Here is a 21,506-nt window from a genome sequence, read left to right as displayed (position 1 = left end):
TATCAACTGAAACAATTCACTGCTTTTAGTTGAATTAACTAATTTAATATGAATTAAAATTAAAAATTTTCACGAAATTATTAACAACAATTTGTTAAAATTTAATGTTTAGTTATTTATAATGAAATATTGCGTTTTAAAATGCATTCTAAAAATATTTATTTCAATAAACACTCATTAAATATATTTAATTACTTATATAAAAAGTTTTGATAATATCAATAATTAAAATTATCTTTTGCACTTAATAAAAATGTCAAATAATCAGTTAAATTCCTTCATGTTTCTTCATTTGTTGATAGAAATGTTTATTAATGATTTTATATATGTGACTTCAAAATTAGTTAAAACTTAATCTGATAATATCATTTGAAGTCAATATTTTCTCTGCGTTTTAAATGGAATATCTACAAAAAATGTACAATTAATTTGTAAACTTAATATAAAAAACTTCTTTTATGTTATGAGAATTTTAATAATATTTTATGTAACTTAAAATTTAGAACGATTAAAACTTTTTGCTTAAGATTTGGAAAAATATAATTTTTAAAAGATTAAAAATAATTAACAAGAATTGTATAATTAAATTTCTAATTTGATTTGATATAAATTTTTGTATTAAAATTATAATTAAGAATCTCGTTATATAAAAATATTAAATTAATAATATAGAAGAGTTAAAATAATTATTTAAATTATTTTATGTTTCATATTTTGTTGATAGACTTAAGATTTTTTACTTAAAATTAATGTATTTTACAGAATTATTGTGGTATAATTGATATAATTAATTTTTAATTTAATCTAATTCAAATAATTTCTTTTTGGTAAAAATATAAAAAAGAAAGTTAAATGTATAATTAAATTTAATATGAAAAGTTTAATAAAAGACAAATTTTTATATTAAAATTATAATTAAAGATCTTCGTTACACAAAAATATTAATAAATAAGAAAATTTAAAAGAATTATTTAAATTATTTTATGTTTGTTTATTTTGTTGAATTTTTATTACTATTTTATCTATTCTTAAAATTAGTTTGGTTAAAAATATTTATTTAAATTGTTATTTAAATTTAATATTTTTTACAAAATTATTGTGAGACAATTGGAAAAAAATGATACAATTTTTAATTTAATTTAAATGCGTTAAAATTAATGTTCTTAATAGTTTTATGTATTCTTAAAATTAGACAGGTTAAAATATTTTACTTAAAATTATACAATTACTTATATACAATTGTAATTACATAATTAATTATGTTTTAAAAGGTTAAAAATAATTTCCTTTTAAATTTAATAAAATTTAAATACTACAAAAAGACTATCTTTAAAATAATATTAAAAATAATTAACAAAAATCGTATAATTAAATTTCTAATTTCATATCAAAAGTTCAATAAAATATAAATTTGTGTATTAAAATTATAATCAAGGATCTACGTTGAATAAAAATATTAATGAATAAGAAAATAGAAAAGATAAAAGAATTATTTATATTATTTTACGTTTCTTATTTTGTTGATAGGAATTTTTGATAAAATTAAATGTTAAAAACTTTTTACTTAAAATTGTCATTTAAACTTAATGTTGACAATTGTTGATGCAAAATCTAAAACAATAGTACAATTAATATTTAATTTAATTATGTTTTAGAAGGTTAACAATAACTACTTTTTGGCCCAAATATAAAAAAGTAAATTAAATATTACAAAAAGTTTCAAAAAAAATATGATTTTTATAATAATATTTTAAAAAAACCAACAAACATTGTGTGATTAAATTTTTAATTTGATATGAATAGTTGAATAGAATATAAATTTTTGTATTAAAATTATAATTAATAATTAATTATAATAAAATATTAATAACCAAAAAATATAAAAAGTAAAAGAATTATTTAAATTATTTTGTTTCTTATTTTGTTGATTTTTTAATATGTTTAAGATTAGTTTTATGTATATTTAAAATTAGAAAGCTTAAAACTTTTCGTTTAGAATTCTCATTGAAATTTTGTGTTTTTTTACAGAAATATCGTGATAAAATCTGAAAGAAATTGTTTTAATTGCGTTTTAAAAATTTAAAATTACAAAAAAAAAAAATTTGAAAAATATTATTTTTTAAGTAATATTTAAAAAATAATCAGTAAAAATTACTCAATTACTTTGTAAACTTGTACATAAAAGATGAAGAGATGAAAAGTAGAATAAAATATAAAATTTTTGTATTTTAAACAAAATTCCGTTTAATAAAAATATTAATAAAAACAAAGAAAAAAAATCTAAAAAAATTTAGAGGTCAAAATAACCATTAATTGAGACACTTCTATCAACATTTAAGTGGTTTTTGATGAGACAACCGAACAACTATTGGGAAAACCTAACAAACAATTTAATAATTATTAAAACACCATTTAATTTACGGTGCACGGGAAAAAAGGAACGTCGCGTGGACTAGGTCAAGTCGAAGCGATTTGCGTCTCTTGCGAAAAAAAAAAATAATTGATTAAACACAATTAATATTCAAACAAAATATCCGTCGTACGAAATAAATAACGTTAGCTCCGTTATCGCCGTTGTTGTTCGGTATAGGTCAGTTATTTTTATCTGGACGCACATACGCGGTGAGTGATTATTCGGAAGATTTTTTTAATTGCAAGATTGCTGCAACAGTTGCAACTCGTTTTATTTGTCCCGTCCCGTCCTTATCGGTGCCGTGACAAAATATATTTTTCGATTGTCGCTATCTCGCCAAAATTGTGATTTATTGCGTCCAAGAGTTAAAATCGGGGGACCGGTCGTTGTTTTCGAAAATATTTGTGCAACCGATTTGCCCGATTAAAATGTGCCACGACGATCCCGAAGACGCCGAAGATCCGCTACACATGTTAGCACTTAAAACCGATTCGAGAGCCGAAATGTATTAATTTGTACGCGGCAAAAAAAAAAAATTAAAACCGACACGTAGCGTGTAAAAGTGGACCGAACTCCCAAAAGATTTACGCCCCTTATCTGTTTTCTATCGGTTTTATTGCGCCACACACACACTTGATGTGTGTGTGTGTGTGTGGAGCAAAGACTCGTATGTCAACACGGTTTTGGCAATGGGGTTTAAAAGCCCATGAAATCGGCCGAAGGTAACTCTATACTTTTGGGGGTTGGTCGTGCGCCTCTGGGTCAGAATTTAAATATTTTTTTTTGACTCATTGGCAAATTTATTGCACTTTTTGGGTGGCCCCTCCGATACGTATCATATCTTGTGGTGTTAACGCCACCGATGATACTTTAACTGTTACCGTGAGGAAATAAGTTGGTTTACTCATAATTAATTAATTATAAACAATGCTATTAATTTGCTACAGTGATAAACCTTCGACTCGGTTGTTTTTTTTTTTATTAAAGTGTTAAAAATGCGATATAAACAAGTTGTAAAAATAAGTGCACGTGGATGTCGTCGGTTAAAGTTTTTAGTTCCGTAGAATTGTGGCCTAATTATACATACAATTTGTCTAATTTGATTACTAATTTGCTAATTGTTTCCTTCAAAATTTCAAATTGCATAATTACAAATAGACTTTCAATTTCAATGGAAAAACAAAATAGGGAGTTTAAATATTTAAATATATTCTTATGTAATAATAATATTATTTTATATATTTTTTCACTCTATAAATTTTATACTTAAATATAATAAAAATCCAAAAATGAATAAAAAGAAATTTGTATCCAATAAAACTAAATAAATAACAAAATGTATTTATAGTATCTTAATTCTAAATTTAAAAATTATAAATAATTTATGTAATAATAATAAAATATTACTTCTATAATTAATAAAGTAAGTGTTAGCTTTGCAATTAATTTTTTTTTTTTTTTTTAGATAAATATGACAAAAACTTAAAAGAAAATTAAAAAATAAGATTTTCTTCCAAATAAAAGTAAAAAAAAAATTAATAATTATACCAAATTGATATTATTTTAATTCTAAATAAAAAAGATAACAAATAGTTTAAAAATGTATTAATTATAAAATATTTTTTATATATTTTGAAAATCAGTAAAATAAGAACTAATTTAGTACTTATTTTTTTTTTTTTAAATAATTGTCACAAAAATTTGAAAATGGATTAAAAAGTTAGTTTTGCTTCCAGATAAAAGTAAAAAACATATTATTAATTATATCAAATTTATATTTATTTAATTCTAAATACAAAAGATAAATAATAGATAAATAAAAATAATTTATAAATGTATTAATAATAAAATATTAATTTAATATTATTACATATTTCTAAAATCAGTAAAATAGGGTTCAATTTAGCACTTATTTTTTTTTAATAGATGAATCTAAAAATGGATTTAAAAAAGAGTTTCTGCCAATAAAAGTAAAAAAAGTGTTAATAACAATTATACCCAATTTTATTTATTTAAATAAATATAAATTTAAAACAAAATAAATAATTTAAAAATGTAATAACAATAAAATATTATTTTATTACCTATTTCTAAAATCAGTAAAATAAGAATTAATTTAGTACTCATTTTTTTTTAAATTGATGTTATAAAAACCTAAAAATGGATTTAAAAAATATTTACTTCCAAATAAAAGTAAAAAAGTAAATATAATAATAATATAATATATATATAATATATATTAATAAAATGTATTAATAAATAAAATGTATAAATAATAATAATAATAATAATATAAACCTAAAAACGGATAAAAAAATAAGTTTTTCTTCCAAATAAAAGTAAAAAAAAAATAAAAAATTAATAATTATACCAAATTTATATTTATTGTATGTATTTTAATTCTAAATAAAAAAGATAATAAATATAAAATTATTTTAATTATAAAAAAATATTTTATTACATATTTCCAAAATCAGTAAAATAAGAACTAATTTGGTACTTAATTTTTCAAATAAATGTCACCAAAATGGATTAAAAAATAAGTTTTTCTTCTAAATAAAAATACATAAAAAATTAATATTTATACCAAATTTATATTTATTGTACGTACCTAAATTCTAAATAAAAAAGATAATAATTTATTTAAAAATGTATTAACAATAAAGTATTATTTTATTATATATTTCTAAAATCAGTAAAATAAGAGTTAATTTAGTATTTAAATTTTTATATAGCTTAAAAATGCTTTTAAAATAGATTTTCTTCCAAATAAAAGTAAAAAAGTAAATATTAATAATTTCAATTACAAAACAATATGTATTTAATTTTTTTTAAAATAAACCTAAAAATAGATTAAAAAATAAGTTTTTCTTCCAAATAAGTAATAAAATAAAATGTTAAAAATTATTCCAAAATTTATATTCATTTAAATTAATTCTAAATAAAAATTAATAAAAATATATTAATAATCAAATATCATTTTATTACATATTTCTATAATATCTAAAATAAATATTAATTTAAATTAAAAAAAAACTAAAAATGTATTAAAAAATTATTTTTTATTCCAAATAAAAATAAAAGAATTAGAAATTAATGACTATAATTATTAATAATTTAAATAATAAGAAACTAAAAATATTAAAAACATTAAAAAAGACAAAATATTTTAATAATTCTTGTAAATAATAAAAAAAACTTAAAATCTAGATTGAAATTACAATTACAAAATTAATTAGTTAAGTTAATTTTCTGTGCATTTATTAAAAATATTTAATTTTTTCTTTTAAATTTAAATGTATCTAAATATTCATATAATGTATAATTTTATGGAAAAATCCGTTGTCAAAATCACAAATATGTTGATTGATGTATACATTATGCACTTTTCTAAAAGTGACATTGATCGATGTACATTCCCAGAATAACGGCGGTAAAAATGCCAATTAATTACATTAAAATTAATTAATACATAATGGACGAACACCTTTTACAATCCACCAATTTCCATCCAAGCAATTTAAAAAGACACTAAAAAGTTCCTTGTACATTACACGTCAGTTTTCCAATTTTTTTTTTTTTGCAATGCATTTCGATAACCGTTGCATAAACACAGTCGGATAATCGGAACATAGAAATCAACTTCGGTGTGTGTGAAACGTTATTTCTTTTTATGCAGCCTAATTGTAATGCGGCGTTATCAAATTAAAACGAACCGACGTGGAAATAGACTGAAGCAATTTAAGGACATTTTCTAATGTCGAACTTAACGAATGCAAATGCAGAATTTATGCGAGTCTCATGAAGTCCGCGGTGTGTGTGCGTCGCACGATGTTAAAAACTAAAATAATATGTAATTAAGTCTTGATGCCACTTAACGTTTTTTTTTTTTCTATTTTGCCGTTTTCCGAATAAATTTGTCGACACTAACCTTCAACAACTGAATCGACTGACCGTTACGTACGGCTAAATTACGAAAAAAAAAACCTCCGGATTTTCTTGCGAGACGTAAAATCGTTGGGTAGAATCGTTATTTGACAGGATATCGGCCGGACGCCGGGCAAACAACCGGACTTTACTTCGAAATTCTCTGAGCAAACAACTTAGATTAGTTTTTTTGCGTCAGCCCAACGGTTGGGGAAGGTCATGGTTCGCTTTGGCTTATCGAAAATCGGCACTAGCGAACCTTGAAACGATCAAATAATTTAATTTCCCTAATTTATTCGACGAGTGAAAAAAGTAATATATTTATAAGGTGCGTCACCAAACCGTTGTCAGTGCATAATCCATAACTTAAAAGTTAGAAGGCGCCAAGGTCCAAGTGACGGGTGGTCACTTGCACCCGAATCCGGTGGATAAGTGGACTTACTTGCTGCGAGGGAGGATGAGGCAGGAAGACGGTTCCTGGCGTTGGTCGGTGATGTGGTGTAGGGCAAGGAGCTCTGGTCCAAATACGACTGGGGCCACTCGTACGTTCCGTTGTTGCTGATGTTGGGATATTGGGTCGTCACCCTGTGTGCACTGTTGGTCTGGTAGGTGGAGATGGGCCTGTGGAAACTGGGCAGCGCCGTCGCCAAAGACGACGACACCTTCGAGTAGTCCTCCGATAGGGAGATTCCGGTGCTAGTGTTGACCCCTATCAACAAACGGGTTATTATAAATAAAGGTTTTTTATCTGGCGACCGCAGGCTTCGGTTTCGGTCCAGATTTTCCTGTTGCTGGTGCGGCAACGAAATTAATATGCATATAAATATAAAACCGACACACAACGACGTAATTCTCGATAATTAAAAATTCATAATTTAATGTGTGTGTGTGTGAGCATATCGGGCAGTAAATAAATGGGTTTATCAAAAAATTTAATACATTCGGCTGAGGTCACGACTGACATTTTCCAATTCGCAAAATTTATCGTCCTGCCCAACTAACGTGCGTTTATTTTTGAAGCAGGTCAGTTACAAAGTAAAAAAAGAAAACAACTTTTGATAGGACGCGTAATTTGCACAGGCCGTTATCAATTTTACATGTAATAAATGTAATTTATTTTAAGCATATGCTGCCCGGCACAAACCACTTGTTCATACGCGATGTTTTGACTAATGCTTATCGAGGGGGGGACGATAAATCAGGGGGGATTCTTCATGGTCAACACTAAAATTTGATAAAAATTAATTGAATATCTCATTACCAATCGAAAATAAGAATGTTGATGATAACTTTAGTTTAACTAGTAAAAATTTGGTTAATAATTTTTTTTTAAAAATCAGTTTTGTATTTCCCAAAATTAATTATTAACATATTTTTTTCTTTTTCAACATTAAATTAGTGTAAATAATTACTTTTTAAAATTATTAAATCATCTATTTTTTTCTAAATTTTGTAGTGAAGAAAATTAAAAAAAGAATTAGTCTATTTATTGAGAAATGTAAAATTATAAACTCACCTTTTTATAATATTTTATATTATATACAAAATCATAGTTTTTTTTAATAAAAATTATATTTATTAAGTTTTATATTCACCATAACTTTCCTATAATTACTTAGAGATTTTTTTCTTTTTTAAAATATTCTTTCATTTAAGTATTTTTTCCAATTTCTTTTAAAAATTATCAAATCAGACATAATTGATTTATTTTTTTAAAATATTGTCTAAATTTTGATTTGAAAAGAAGTTAAAAGAAAAAGAATTTATTCTATTTATAGAGAGAGTTTTGGTGGGTAAAATTATGAATTTAACTATAATAATATTTTATTAAAATAAAAATAACACATAATTTGTAATTAGAAAAATAGTAAAAATTACTACATTACATTACAATATTTTTTAGGCCTTTTTTAATTAAAAATTATATTAAGCACATATTTCTTCATATAATTATTTATAGATATTTTTAAAACATTCTTTCATTTAAGCATATTTTCCAATTTTTAATTACTTTTAGAAATTATTAAATTAAATATAATTTTTCTAAAATATTGTAATTTGTAAATTTAAAAAAAAAAGATAATGTATTTGTTGAGAAATGTTTGATAGGTAAAATGATGAATTTAACTTTTAAAATTTTATTGAAATTTAAATAAATATGTATATATACAAATAAATACCTCATTTTGTTTTTATGTGTTGTTTTTAAAAATATTATATATATAAATTTAATAAATGTTATTTATAACGAAAACAATCCTATTTTAAGATTTTTATCTTTTTCAAAACTTTTTTATTATAATTATTTATAGACTTTTTAAAACATTCTTTAAAAATAATAATAAAACAATTTATTCTATTTATTGAGAAGTTTTTAGATAAGTAAAATGATGAATTTAACTTTTAATATCTTACTGAAATTTAAATAAACATAAATACAAATAAATACCCCATTTTTTATGTCTTTAGAAAAATATTATTTTTTTAATAAAAATTTAAATTTATTAAGTGTTATATTAACTAAAACTTTCCTATTTTAAGTATTTTTTCTTTTTCAAAATTTTTTCCCACATAAAAATTTATTCTTTTATTGAGATGTGTAAAATTATTAGATTATTAAAATCAACTCATAATTTGTTATTAAAAAATGATGAAATATGGCCACTACCTTATTTTTTAGGTCTTTTTCGAAACATTGTTTCATTTAAACATTTTTTCAAATACGATTAATAATTAATAATCACGTTTAGAAATTATTTAATCAGATGTAAATGTTTTGTTTTTAAAAATATTGATTATTTGATGAAAATGAAAACGATTTTAAAAGAATTTATTCTATTTAATGTAAAATTATATATTTATTTAAGCATAATCATTTAAAAGTGACGAAACTGACATTAAAAATAAAAATTTAAAATATATTAGTACTTAATATTCTTTTTATGTATCTACATTTTTAATAAAAGGTTAATTTTATTAGGTATTATTTTTCATAATTATTTGTAGATTTTTCCTTCTTTTTATGTGTTTTTCAACTTATTATTAATAATTAATAATTTATTATTACTTACTGATTTTTACAAAAAATTGTTTAAATTATGAACTCAAAAAAATCAAAGAAATTATTAAAATAATTGGAATAATATTTTATTATGTAAAATTATGAATTTAACTTTCAATAATGTTGTATTAAAATTAGCACATAATTTATTATTTAAAACTTGATGAAATATTACCATTGCATTGAAAATTAAAAACGTCTCATAATTTAAAATTTAAAACATATTAATACTTAATATTCTCAAGTTGATATGTAAATGTTTGTTCAAATTTAGAATTGCATTTATAGTATATATTTTTTAATCATTTATTAATAACAAACTCGACTGATAATTTTAAAACTAATTAAAATATTAAATTACCACAAAAATAAAGTATAATAGTCGATCATATTTACTTATTTAAGACATTTTATAATATTGTTATTATTTATTATATTTTCTCAAGATAATCTCAGTATTTTTGTTTGTGTTTAAATCACAATTTTTAACTAAATAATTATAACAAATAAATCTGTACTAATTATACAAATATAATAAATAAATTTAAATGTCTTTTTGTTATTGAAGAAGAATTTATAAATTTCTTTCACAATAAACTTTAATAGTTTTTTTCATTCCGACAAATAGTACCTAAAATTCAAAATAGTTTTCTTTATTTTGCCCTCTTTGTATTTCCTATTTTTTACATCTTAACTAATAAACTGAATAAATATTGTGGTACTAAAAATAATTATAAATATTCTCTTCCTGTTATATTTTATTTTTTTCCGTCTAACAATTAGTATTTAATTTTTAAAATAACAACGATCCGTTAAAGTTTTTATCATTTAATTTCCACTCCATTGCGATAACAGCTCGATTATCAATTTTATGTTAAGTTCATTAAAATATTACTTTTACTAATAAATATTCTTACTCATTTTCTACAAATTTATGAAATTATAAATTACAATATTGACTTTCCTGATAAATTTAAAATAAAATATTGGTTCATTATTTAACCCAAAAAGATGTCCAAGAAGGGACTCAAAAATTCTAAACCCGGGAACGAAAATGTGGCAAAACAACCTTTATATTTCTATGCAACAGATAATAAACCACAATGTGGTAGATAAAAAAAATTCAAATACGATAAGGGTGATGTAAAAACAATAATAAGTTTGATATCTGAAAAAATACGGACACCAGCACCGCCACCAGCAACAGCAATCACATAAAAGTGACATCCACTCACCTGAATTGGTCCACAGTTCGGGGGAGGTTTGGGGCAGTTCCGGCGATTCGGTCGCGCTGTAATAGGGCATGTTTCCTGGATAGGCGTTCGGCGCCCTCGACGCGTACAGAGCGCTGAAAGAGAGAAAAAAAAAAACAAAACATTAGTTTGCATGACTGGAGACAATTACGCGCGGCCGTGTCAAAATATTAATGCACCGGTACTACTGACTCTTTGCAAAGTAGGTGCTCTAAAATAGAGGACATCGCACGAGAGATCACCAAAACCAAAATGAGGAAAATAGAAAACAACCGACAACCGCACACAAACTCAAAATATCATCAACTAACTTGTGCTGGAGAAAATTCAAATCCATCCTCGATGTCTTAACCGATCGGTGGTACTGTCACTCGACGAACGTGGTGGTACCGTCGCGGCGTGCTGAACGATAGTGAACGGTGGAGTAAAAATATATGCGTCGAAATGCACGGACCCGAAGAAGCGCCAATGGTGTTCGGAGCTTGACTATCGGGCTGGACGAAATCTAACAGGACCCCATCGGGGCAGCGCTCAAAACGTCGCGCTGCCTGGCCTGGCCCGGTCATGTGACGCTGACGTCACCCTTACTAATTACCACGGGATCCACGGTCCGGCCGTGGTGGGGGTAACGACTTAAGTGCACTTCTCGACGTGCAATTGTGTTATGGTATTGTTGCGATTGTTACCTACGCGTTTGGGTTTGTTTGTGGTGCCTTATCGCAAACATTGGGCGGATTTGGAAGATTGTTAGTTTCGTCGACAATTATTTTTTAGAATTAATCGGTACTGCCGTACATAGTTTCTGAACACCCCCCCGAAGTTTTGGTTAGATTTAATTCGACATTTGCCTTAAAATTAGTTACCAATTTTATATGGGTGCTTATTTATTTGAACAAACATTACTTTCAATAATTAAATTATACGTGAAAATGATAAATTTGGCTAACCCTTAATTGTAAAAAAGTAAACTACTGTTTTATAATCAACTTTTTTATATTTTTTAAAAATAAATTAATAAGTAAGTTTTATTTTTAAGATTTAAATAGTGTTAAAATTGCAAATTTAAAAGTCCAATTCAAAATTAGAAAAAAATCTATACACAATTTTTCTAGACTTTTTTAAAATTATCTTTTAGCCATTCTTTTCAAAAATTCATAAATTTTTGATTTGAAATGTCAATCAAATTTTAATACAATTAAATCTATAAACTATTTTTGTTTTATATGGATGTTTTTAATTCACTTCGTAAATATTTTGGATGATATTTTTTAATACGTTAAATTTTTATGATTTTTATTGATTTTTAATAAAAACTATTAATTTTAATCACTTAATTATTCAATATATTAAAAATTGTTGTCATAAATTTCTTTTGTTAAATTCATTTTTTAATAAATTTGATTTAAAATTTCATGACTTTTATTATAATTAAATCCATAAAATATTTTTTTAATAATAATCAAAATTAGACTTTTTTATTATTATTTTTTTAATTTATATCTTTTTAAATATTTTATAATATATGTTTAATATATTAAATAGTTTAATAAATTGTACTAAAAATCAAAATTTTCTTTTGTCATATAAATTTTATATTATTTAATAATATTAAATTTGCTTTAAAATTTCGTGAGTTTTAATATAATTAAATATATAAAACATTTTTCAATAACAATTCAAAAAAATATGATTTTTTTAAATTTCAAATGTTTTTTAACATATTATTTTAAATATTTTACATTATCTTTTAATATATTAAATATTTTAATATTTTTTATAATAAATAATTATTTAGAGTTAAATCAATGTATTCATAATTCTTCTTAATAATAATTCATACTTTTTGGTGAAATTCATTTAAAATTTCATTACTTATAATAGAATTAAATCTATAAAACTTTCTTTTTAATTCATAAATTTATTATTTGTTTTTTAATTCTCAAATATTTTATAGTATATTTCTTTTTAAATATTTTAGATTATATTCTTTAATATATTAAATATTTTAATAATTTTTATTAAAAACAATTAATTTGCATTTAATTCAATATATTAAACATTATTATCAACAATAATTCATAAATTTATTTTGTGTAATTAATCTTTTAAAAAATTTGATTATAATACATATATTTTAGATTATATTTTTAATATACTAAATATTTTAATAATTTTTATTAAAAAAACATTTTGAATTTGTTCCATATTTTAAAAACACTTTTCAATAATAATTCATTCAATTTTTTTGTGAAATTAATTTAAAATTTCAGTTTTTAATTTTCAAATATTTTCTAACATATTTCTTAAAATATTTTATATTAGATTCTTTAATGTATTAAATGTTTTAATAATTGTTATTTTAAATCTATTAATTTCAAGTTAATTAATATTCTTTATATAATTATATGATTTTTATAAATTTTTAAATGTTAAAATCTTTTTATAGTTTAAATATTTTAATAAACAATTTAATAGAATTAAATCTATAAAACATTTTTTAATAATAATTTATACAAATATTCTTTTTTTTTAATTTTCAAATATTTTCTAATATATTTCTAAAAATATTTTATATTAGTTAAGTTAATTAATATTCTTTAAATAAATATATGATTTTTATAATTTTTTAAATGTTAAAATCTTTTTATACTTTAAGTACTATAATAAAATAGTAACTTTTAAAATAGACTCTTCATACAAATTAAGTTACTGAAGTAAAATTTAAGTAACATATTTAATGATTTAATATATTTTAAACAAACAATGTTTGTTCATTTTAAAACTTCACAAACAATAAAAGAACATTATATTATTTTTTAAAATAATAAAATATACATTTGTGTTAGAATTCTATTTCAAGATTATATTTTTTAATATATTTTTTTAAATATTAGTTCAAAATTAAGTAATATCAATTTAATTTTTTTTATTATAATATGACTTATTTTTTAAATTACAAATAATATAAGCATTGATTTTAAACTAAATTTATTTTTATTTAAATTTTATTTTATTTTTAAATAAATTTTTATCTGCAACATTTTTCAATTACATCTACATATTAAATATGTATTAAAACTTAGTGTGTGACAATTATTATTATTATTATTATTATTATTATTATTATTATTATTATTATTATTATCATTATTATTATTATTATTATTATTATAACATATAAAGTGAATAAATTAATTAATAAACTATTGTTTTAAAGTATCTTATAATCAATGTAAATTTTGATTTATATCATTTTATTGTCATTCACACCGAAAATCATCAATGAGAGATAATTTTTTGAAGAATAATTCGTATTAAAAACAAAAATAACAAATTATCTATTATCACAGTTATTAATTATAGGTTTTAATTAATTAAATTTAGATTTATGTAGACAAGAAAAGTAAATTTAAAAAAATAAATAAAATATACTCTAAAATGGTTATAATTTCTCTAAACAACACTAATTAACTCTAACAAAACGTATGTATCAACGGGCATTTCGAAAAATCAATTAAACTTTAACTACCATGTTTTCCTTTAGTTTAAATATTTAAAATGCGCAGTCCAAGACATATCAGACATTAACTACAATAAGAATCACTTACAGTGAGTTTGTTATTGCTGCATTTAATAACATTTGTTTTTCTTAACGCTGAACGGACAAACAAAACTAGTTTTGACGTCAACTAATGACTAACATAATTGAGACGAACCACCGGAAACTTCCGCACTCACGATTTTCACACGCTTTTATTAGATTTTTCGTCTACAAAAAAAAAGTCCGGTTCAATTTATCGGTTCGTCGTCTGATGTCCGCGGTGTGAACGAAATGCTGACCGACGCACATTTTACTGATCACTTTCGCCGCCGTCTGGTATATATTGTGAGTTTTGGGTAAGGTCAAGTGCGACAGTTCATTCGTTTTTATTTTTTTCGCAACATATTGTTTATAATTATTTGTTTTGAGGTTGTGCAGGTGCCGCGGTGCGACTTCCTTGTTATCGGGTTGTTAAACTTCTAATTGACGGCTGCGAAATCGAATTCGGAAGCAAAGTGCATTTCTCGATTTGATCGATACGTTTTCCTCGTATCGATGAATATTAAACGCGAAACATTCAGTAATTATGTCAAGGCGGTGCTTCCGAGTTAATTTATGCGACGGACGGCAGTCTTTTCGTGTTGAAATTTCCATGCTTATGCATAATGAATTTTTTTTTTTTTTGTTTGTTAGGTTAGGTCAGATTGCACGTTTCCACCTCAGGAAAATGATTTAGGTGACTGGAAAAGGCTGATGGAAAAACAGACGTTTTTTAACATAGATAAACCGATAGTTTTTAACATATTCGATCCTAATTGCTTTCGGATCCGTTGTCGCTTGCATAACATGCAGATTTTGGGAACATTGTCTTTGGTCATGGTCTACGAAATTCGTTTGCCGTTAATCAGTTTTCGGTTGTTGCGACAAAAAAAAAAGGACTAATTACCTTCGCGACGACGTAAAAAACAAAAACAAACAAACGGCAGACGTTACGATAGCGTTTCGCCAATCGCCATCTCGTTAATTGCTAATTAACCCGACGACCCTCCCCCCGAGATAACGGGGACTTAGATAAACTTAGATCCGTGTCTGCAAAACGAAAATGAATAAAATTCTACGTGGACGCGAGTGAGGTAAGAGGAAATCGAAATGGTCGATCGGATCCACGTGCACCCAATGGGGGTAGGAACTTTCAGTGGTCATCCGCTGCGGCACGTACTTACAAGAACATGTACTTTACGAACCGGTAGAACGGCTTGCGACCGGCACGCGACTAATTCGTTCCATTACAGCGAATTCCTCTTTTCTTACACATGTTTCCGGTCGGTCGAAGAGTGCCCAGATAATTCGGGTGCTGCTCCGGTGGTCGGAAGGGCGCTGGTAATGCACGAAACGGACGGGTCCGATGATAAAAGGAAATTCTAGTCGACGTTTTAAAATATTTGTGCGACAAAAACACACTAAATGTATTCTAGATTGATTCATATTAATTTCATCATCATCAACTACTTAATGTGCTGTGCAGAATAAACGGCAATGTCTTGTAGAGACTAATAATATTCGTTTAAAAGGTTATTCAATTACTTATCCAATGGTACCTGATCCAGTTTGATCTGAAGAAAAATAGCTGAGTTACAGGTCATGAATGTTTTAAACCCATATAATTTTTCAATAATTCAAGTAATTAGTTTTAACCTATAGTTTATTCAATTATAAACATTTTAAGCCATGGTAGATGAACAACGGATAAAATCTACCATGAATAGATCAATCTAAATTTTAGCCTCCTCTTGATTAACCTTGTAAAAAAACTGCAAGAAAACTTTAGATGTTAATGGCCATAAATTTCAATATCTTATCACCATTTTCTCGAAAACATTAAAAAGGAGTGTTTGGAGACCCTCACTTTTGTAATTGACGAATGTGTGCTGAAATCTAATGAATACGAGACAAACTGTTGGTTGTTAAAATTGTTGATCGTAATTTCTGGGAAATAAGAATATAATTATGTATTTTTAAACTACAATGAAATGGTTGAAAATGATGAATGTTTTCATCAGTATTTAATTACCATTGGAAGGAGACATCAGAGATATTGGAATATCGCCGTACTGGGTGGTTATTTCTGATCTGTCATTCAAGAAACTGATCCTGAGAAGTACCAACATAGAAGGTATGTGATATGTTAAGTAACTAACTTTAAGTAGCCTAAAATAACTTCGTTACTTTTATTCCCATTTAACATTTTCAGTCTCTAGTGCAACGTGAAGAAGGAAAATGACTTTCCCGAGCTCGACTTTGATTAGGTTTTCAACAACCTTAATTAATTTGCTTTCCAGAAAACAGTTACATTGATCTATGGTCCTTTGGTAGGTATTCGACGTGTCAAATTCCACGCACTTTCCACTTTACATTCATCAAATCTTTCTTGAATTAAGACCTTCTTCGACCACTGTTTCTCTAAGTTTCAGAAGCTTCAGCCCATTATACAGATCAACGAGAATTGCCGTAATCTATCCATTTTTCATTGCTTGTAAGAGTTGATGACTGATTTGTTTTCAAACATATTGCACGAGTATTTTACATGAATTATTGTTGGTTCAGGTTTAAAAAAAATGTAGGAAATAATAAAGTGTATGAAAGTTTTAAGCTTTAAAATATAATTTAAAAATTTATTCGAATAAATTATGAACCTGAAATTTAATTTACTTTTTTCTGTACCTGATATTTCTTTAGAAAGTGAATTATATTGGATTATTTACATATTTTTCTTATTTATTGAAATTGTAGAAGAATATTTGGAAACAAACAAATAAATTTAATTTAATATTAAGTTTTTAAGCAAAAAAATCTATATTATAAAAATATAATATTCTTTATATATATTTTTATAAATTCCCTATTTATTAAAAATATTAAATTTTAGAAGAATATATTATCTCAAGAATAAACAGCTGCTAAATTTAAACTTTTGTCATTTGAGTAAATTTTCAATAAAAATTAATCCCAATATCGTAACTTTTACATTTTTGTTTGACAATTATAAAAATAATATTGTAAAAATTATATATTATTTACATATTTTTCTTATTTATTGAAATTGTAGAAGAATATTTGGAAACAAACAAATAAACTTAACTTAATATTAAGTTTTTAAGCAAAAAAATCTATATTATAAAAATATTATATTCTTTATATGTTTTTATAATTTTCCTATTTATTAAAGATATTAAATTTTAGAAGTATATTTTATATCTCAGAAATATACAGCTGCTAAATTCAAAATTTTACCATTTGAGTAAATTTTCAACAAGAATTAATCTCAATATTGCAAGTTTTACATTTTTATTCGATAATTATAAAAATAATATTGTAAAAATTTTGTATTATTAACATATTTTTCTTATTTATTGAAATTGTAGAAGAACATTTGGTAACAAACAAATAAACTTAATTTAATATTAAGTTTTTAAGCAAAAAAATCTATATTATAAAAATATTATATTCTTTATATATTTTTATAATTTTCCTATTTATCAAAGATATTAAATTTTATAAGAATATTTTATATCCCAGAAATGAACAGCTGCTAAATTCAAACTTTTGCCATTTGAGTAAATTTTCAACAGGAATGAATCTCAATATTGTATGTTTTACATTTTTATGTGACAGTTATAAAAATAATATTGTAAAAATTTTGTATTATTTACATATTTTTCTTATTTATTGAAATTGTAGAAGAATATTTGGAAACAAACAAATAAACTATATTATATAAAAAAATCCCTATTTATTAAAAATATTAAATTTAAGAAAAATATTTTACATCTCAGAAATGGACTTGTTTAAAATTAAAATTTTTAATATAAATATCAATATTGAAAAATTGTATATATTTTTCTTATTTACTAAAATTATAGAAGAATATTTGTCAACACACCAAAAAACTTAATTCAGCATTTATATTTTAAACAAAAAAATATGTAGCATAAAAATATTATATTATTTACATATTTTTATAATTTTTTGAAGAGATTCACAGCAGGAATTCTCTTTATAATGGTTGATTCATTGCAGTTGATGACTAGTCTATTTCCAAACATGTTGCACGAGTATTTTTCATGAAATATTATTTAATTTATTCGTTGGTTCAGATTTCAGGACGACCTTGACGTCGTTCATCTTCAAAGTATTCATTGTCACCTTCAAACTGACCAAATCAAAATTATTTATCATTTATGGTACCTCCCCCAATTCTTCTACTGCTTTAAACTGAATTTTAAACTTTTCAATGAAAAAAATTTAGGAAATAATTCATAACATCGTTACAAAGCATATAAAGGCTTTCAAGTAAACTTGAATTTAATATAATATAATATATATATAAAAATTTGTTCAAATAAATCATTAACCGAAAACTTATTTTGCTTTTACTTTTCATTAGAAAGTGGATTAAATTAGATGTCCAATGCAACCTAAATTGATTCGATAGGAAGAACAGTTACTAAGTTCAAACTTTTGTCATTTGAGTAAATTTTCAACAACAAATAATCCCAGTATCCCAAGTTTTACCTTTATATACGACAGTTTGTTCATTTACAAACATTTCAAGGCCTGGTAGACCAAAATGGGATAAAAAATGAAAAGGCTTCAATCTAAAAAAATGTAGGAAATAATACATACCATCATTAGAAAGCATATAAAAGCTTTCAAGTGAGATTTAAGATTGAAAATATGATATAAAACAATTTATTCAAATAAATCATTTACCGAAAACTTATTTTACTTTTCCTTTTCATTAGAAAGTGGATTAAATTAGGTGTGCAATGCTATCTAAATTGATTCGATAGGAAGAACAGTTACTAAGTTCAAACTTTTGTCATTTGAGTAAATTTTCAACAACAAATAATCCCAGTATCCCAAGTTTTACCTTTATATTCGACAGTTTGTTCATTTACAAACATTTCAAGGCCTGGTAGACCAAAATGGAATAAACAATGAAAAGGCTTCAATCTAAAAAAATGTAGGAAATAATACATACCATCATTAGAAAGCATATAAAAGCTTTCAAGTGAGATTTAAGCTTGAAAATATGATATAAAAAAATTTATTTAAATAAATCATTTACCGAAAACTTATTTTACTTTTTCTTTTCATTAGAAAGTGGATTAAATTAGGTGTGCATTGCTATCTAAATTGATTCGATAGGAAGAACAGTTACTAAGTTCAAACTTTGGTCATTTGAGTAAATTTTCAACAACAAATAATCCCAATATTGCGAGTTTTACCTTTATATTCGACAGTTTGTTCATTTACAAACATTTCAAGGCCTGGTAGACCAAAATAGGATAAAAAATGAAAAGGCTTCAATCTAAAAAAATGTAGGAAATAATACATACCATCATTAGAAAGCATATAAAAGCTTTCAAGTGAGATTTAAGCTTGAAAATATGATATAAAAAAATTTATTCAAATAAATCATTTACCGAAAACTTATTTTACTTTTCCTTTTCATTAGAAAGTGGATTAAATTAGGTGTGTAATGCTATCTAAATTGATTCGATAGGAAGAACAGTTACTAAGTTCAAACTTTGGTCATTTGAGTAAATTTTCAACAACAAATAATCCCAATATCCCAAGTTTTACCTTTATATTCGACAGTTTGTTCATTTACAAACATTTCAAGGCCTGGTAGACCAAAATGGGATAAAAAATGAAAAGGCTTCAATCTAAAAAAATGTAGGAAATAATACATACCATCATTAGAAAGCATATAAAAGCTTTCAAGTGAGATTTAAGCTTGAAAATATGATATAAAAAAATTTATTCAAATAAATCATTTACCGAAAACTTATTTTACTTTTTATTTTCATTAGAAAATGGATTAAATTAGGTGTATAATGCTATCTAAATTGATTCGATAGGAAGAACAGTTACTAAGTTCAAACTTTTGTCATTTGACTAAATTTTCAACAACAAATAATCCCAATATCCCAAGTTTTACCTTTATATTCGACAGTTTGTTCATTTACAAACATTTCAAGGCCTGGTAGACCAAAATGGGATAAAAAATGAAAAGGCTTCAATCTAAAAAAATGTAGGAAATAATACATACCATCATTAGAAAGCATATAAAAGCTTTCAAGTGAGATTTAAGCTTGAAAATATGATATAAAAAAATTTATTCAAATAAATCATTTACCGAAAACTTATTTTACTTTTTATTTTCATTAGAAAGTGGATTAAATTAGGTGTGCAATGCTATTTAAATTGATTCGATAGAAAGAACATTTACTAAGTTCAAACTTTTGACATTTGACTAAATTTTCAACAACAAATAATCCCAATATCCCAAGTTTTACCTTTATATTCGACAGTTTGTTCATTTACAAACATTTCAAGGCCTGGTAGACCAAAATGGGTTAAAAAATGAAAAGGCTTCAATCTAAAAAATGTAGGAAATAATACATACCATCATTAGAAAGCATATAAAAGCTTTCAAGTGAGATTTAAGCTTGAAAATATGATATAAAAAAATTTATTTAAATAAATCATTTACCGAAAACTTATTTTACTTTTTCTTTTCATTAGAAAGTGGATTAAATTAGGTGTGCATTGCTATCTAAATTGATTCGATAGGAAGAACAGTTACTAAGTTCAAACTTTGGTCATTTGAGTAAATTTTCAACAACAAATAATCCCAATATTGCGAGTTTTACCTTTATATTCGACAGTTTGTTCATTTACAAACATTTCAAGGCCTGGTAGACCAAAATGGGATAAAAATGAAAAGGCTTCAATCTAAAAAAATGTAGGAAATAATACATACCATCATTAGAAAGTATATAAAAGCTTTCAAGTGAGATTTAAGCTTGAAAATATGATATAAAAAAATTTATTCAAATAAATCATTTACCGAAAACTTATTTTACTTTTTCTTTTCATTAGAAAGTGGATTAAATTAGGTGTGCAATGCTATTTAAATTGATTCGATAGAAAGAACAGTTACTAAGTTCAAACTTTTGTCATTTGAGTAAATTTTCCACAACAAATAATCCCAATATTGCAAGTTTTACCTTTATATTCGACAGTTTGTTCATTTACAAACATTTCAAGGTGCGGTACACCAAAATGGGATAAAAAATGAAGGAGTTACAAACCAAAGAAGAAAACACTAACATATTCAATTCCAAAAGAATGTTTGGATTTTGCTGCACTTGCATTTAAGTGCAAAATCGTCAAACCTATAATAAAATCACGTGTGCTTCAATCATAATATGGGCTAGTGCATTCAGCACATCCAGTTGTTTT

At 24.1% G+C, this 21,506-nt stretch overlaps 1 protein-coding gene across 3 annotated transcripts in view; it reads right to left on the bottom strand.

Moving 5' to 3' along the window:
- Positions 1-21,506, bottom strand: part of LOC109600482 (transcription factor GATA-4) — a 72,770-nt gene that overhangs the window by 4,551 nt on the left and 46,713 nt on the right. For all 3 annotated transcript variants that reach the window (XM_049965802.1, XM_049965803.1, XM_049965804.1), the window contains exons 4-5: positions 10,637-10,749; positions 6,783-7,049 (exon numbers count right to left, since the gene is read on the bottom strand). In XM_049965802.1, the coding sequence (XP_049821759.1) occupies positions 6,783-7,049; positions 10,637-10,749 (380 nt within the window). The remainder of the gene's footprint in view (positions 1-6,782; positions 7,050-10,636; positions 10,750-21,506) is intronic.

Source organism: Aethina tumida, chromosome 4, assembly GCF_024364675.1.
Source record: "Aethina tumida isolate Nest 87 chromosome 4, icAetTumi1.1, whole genome shotgun sequence".
Taxonomy (NCBI): domain Eukaryota; kingdom Metazoa; phylum Arthropoda; class Insecta; order Coleoptera; family Nitidulidae; genus Aethina; species Aethina tumida.
The sequence above is the reverse complement of the archived record's forward strand: the minus strand, read 5'-3'. Positions and strand labels throughout refer to the sequence as shown.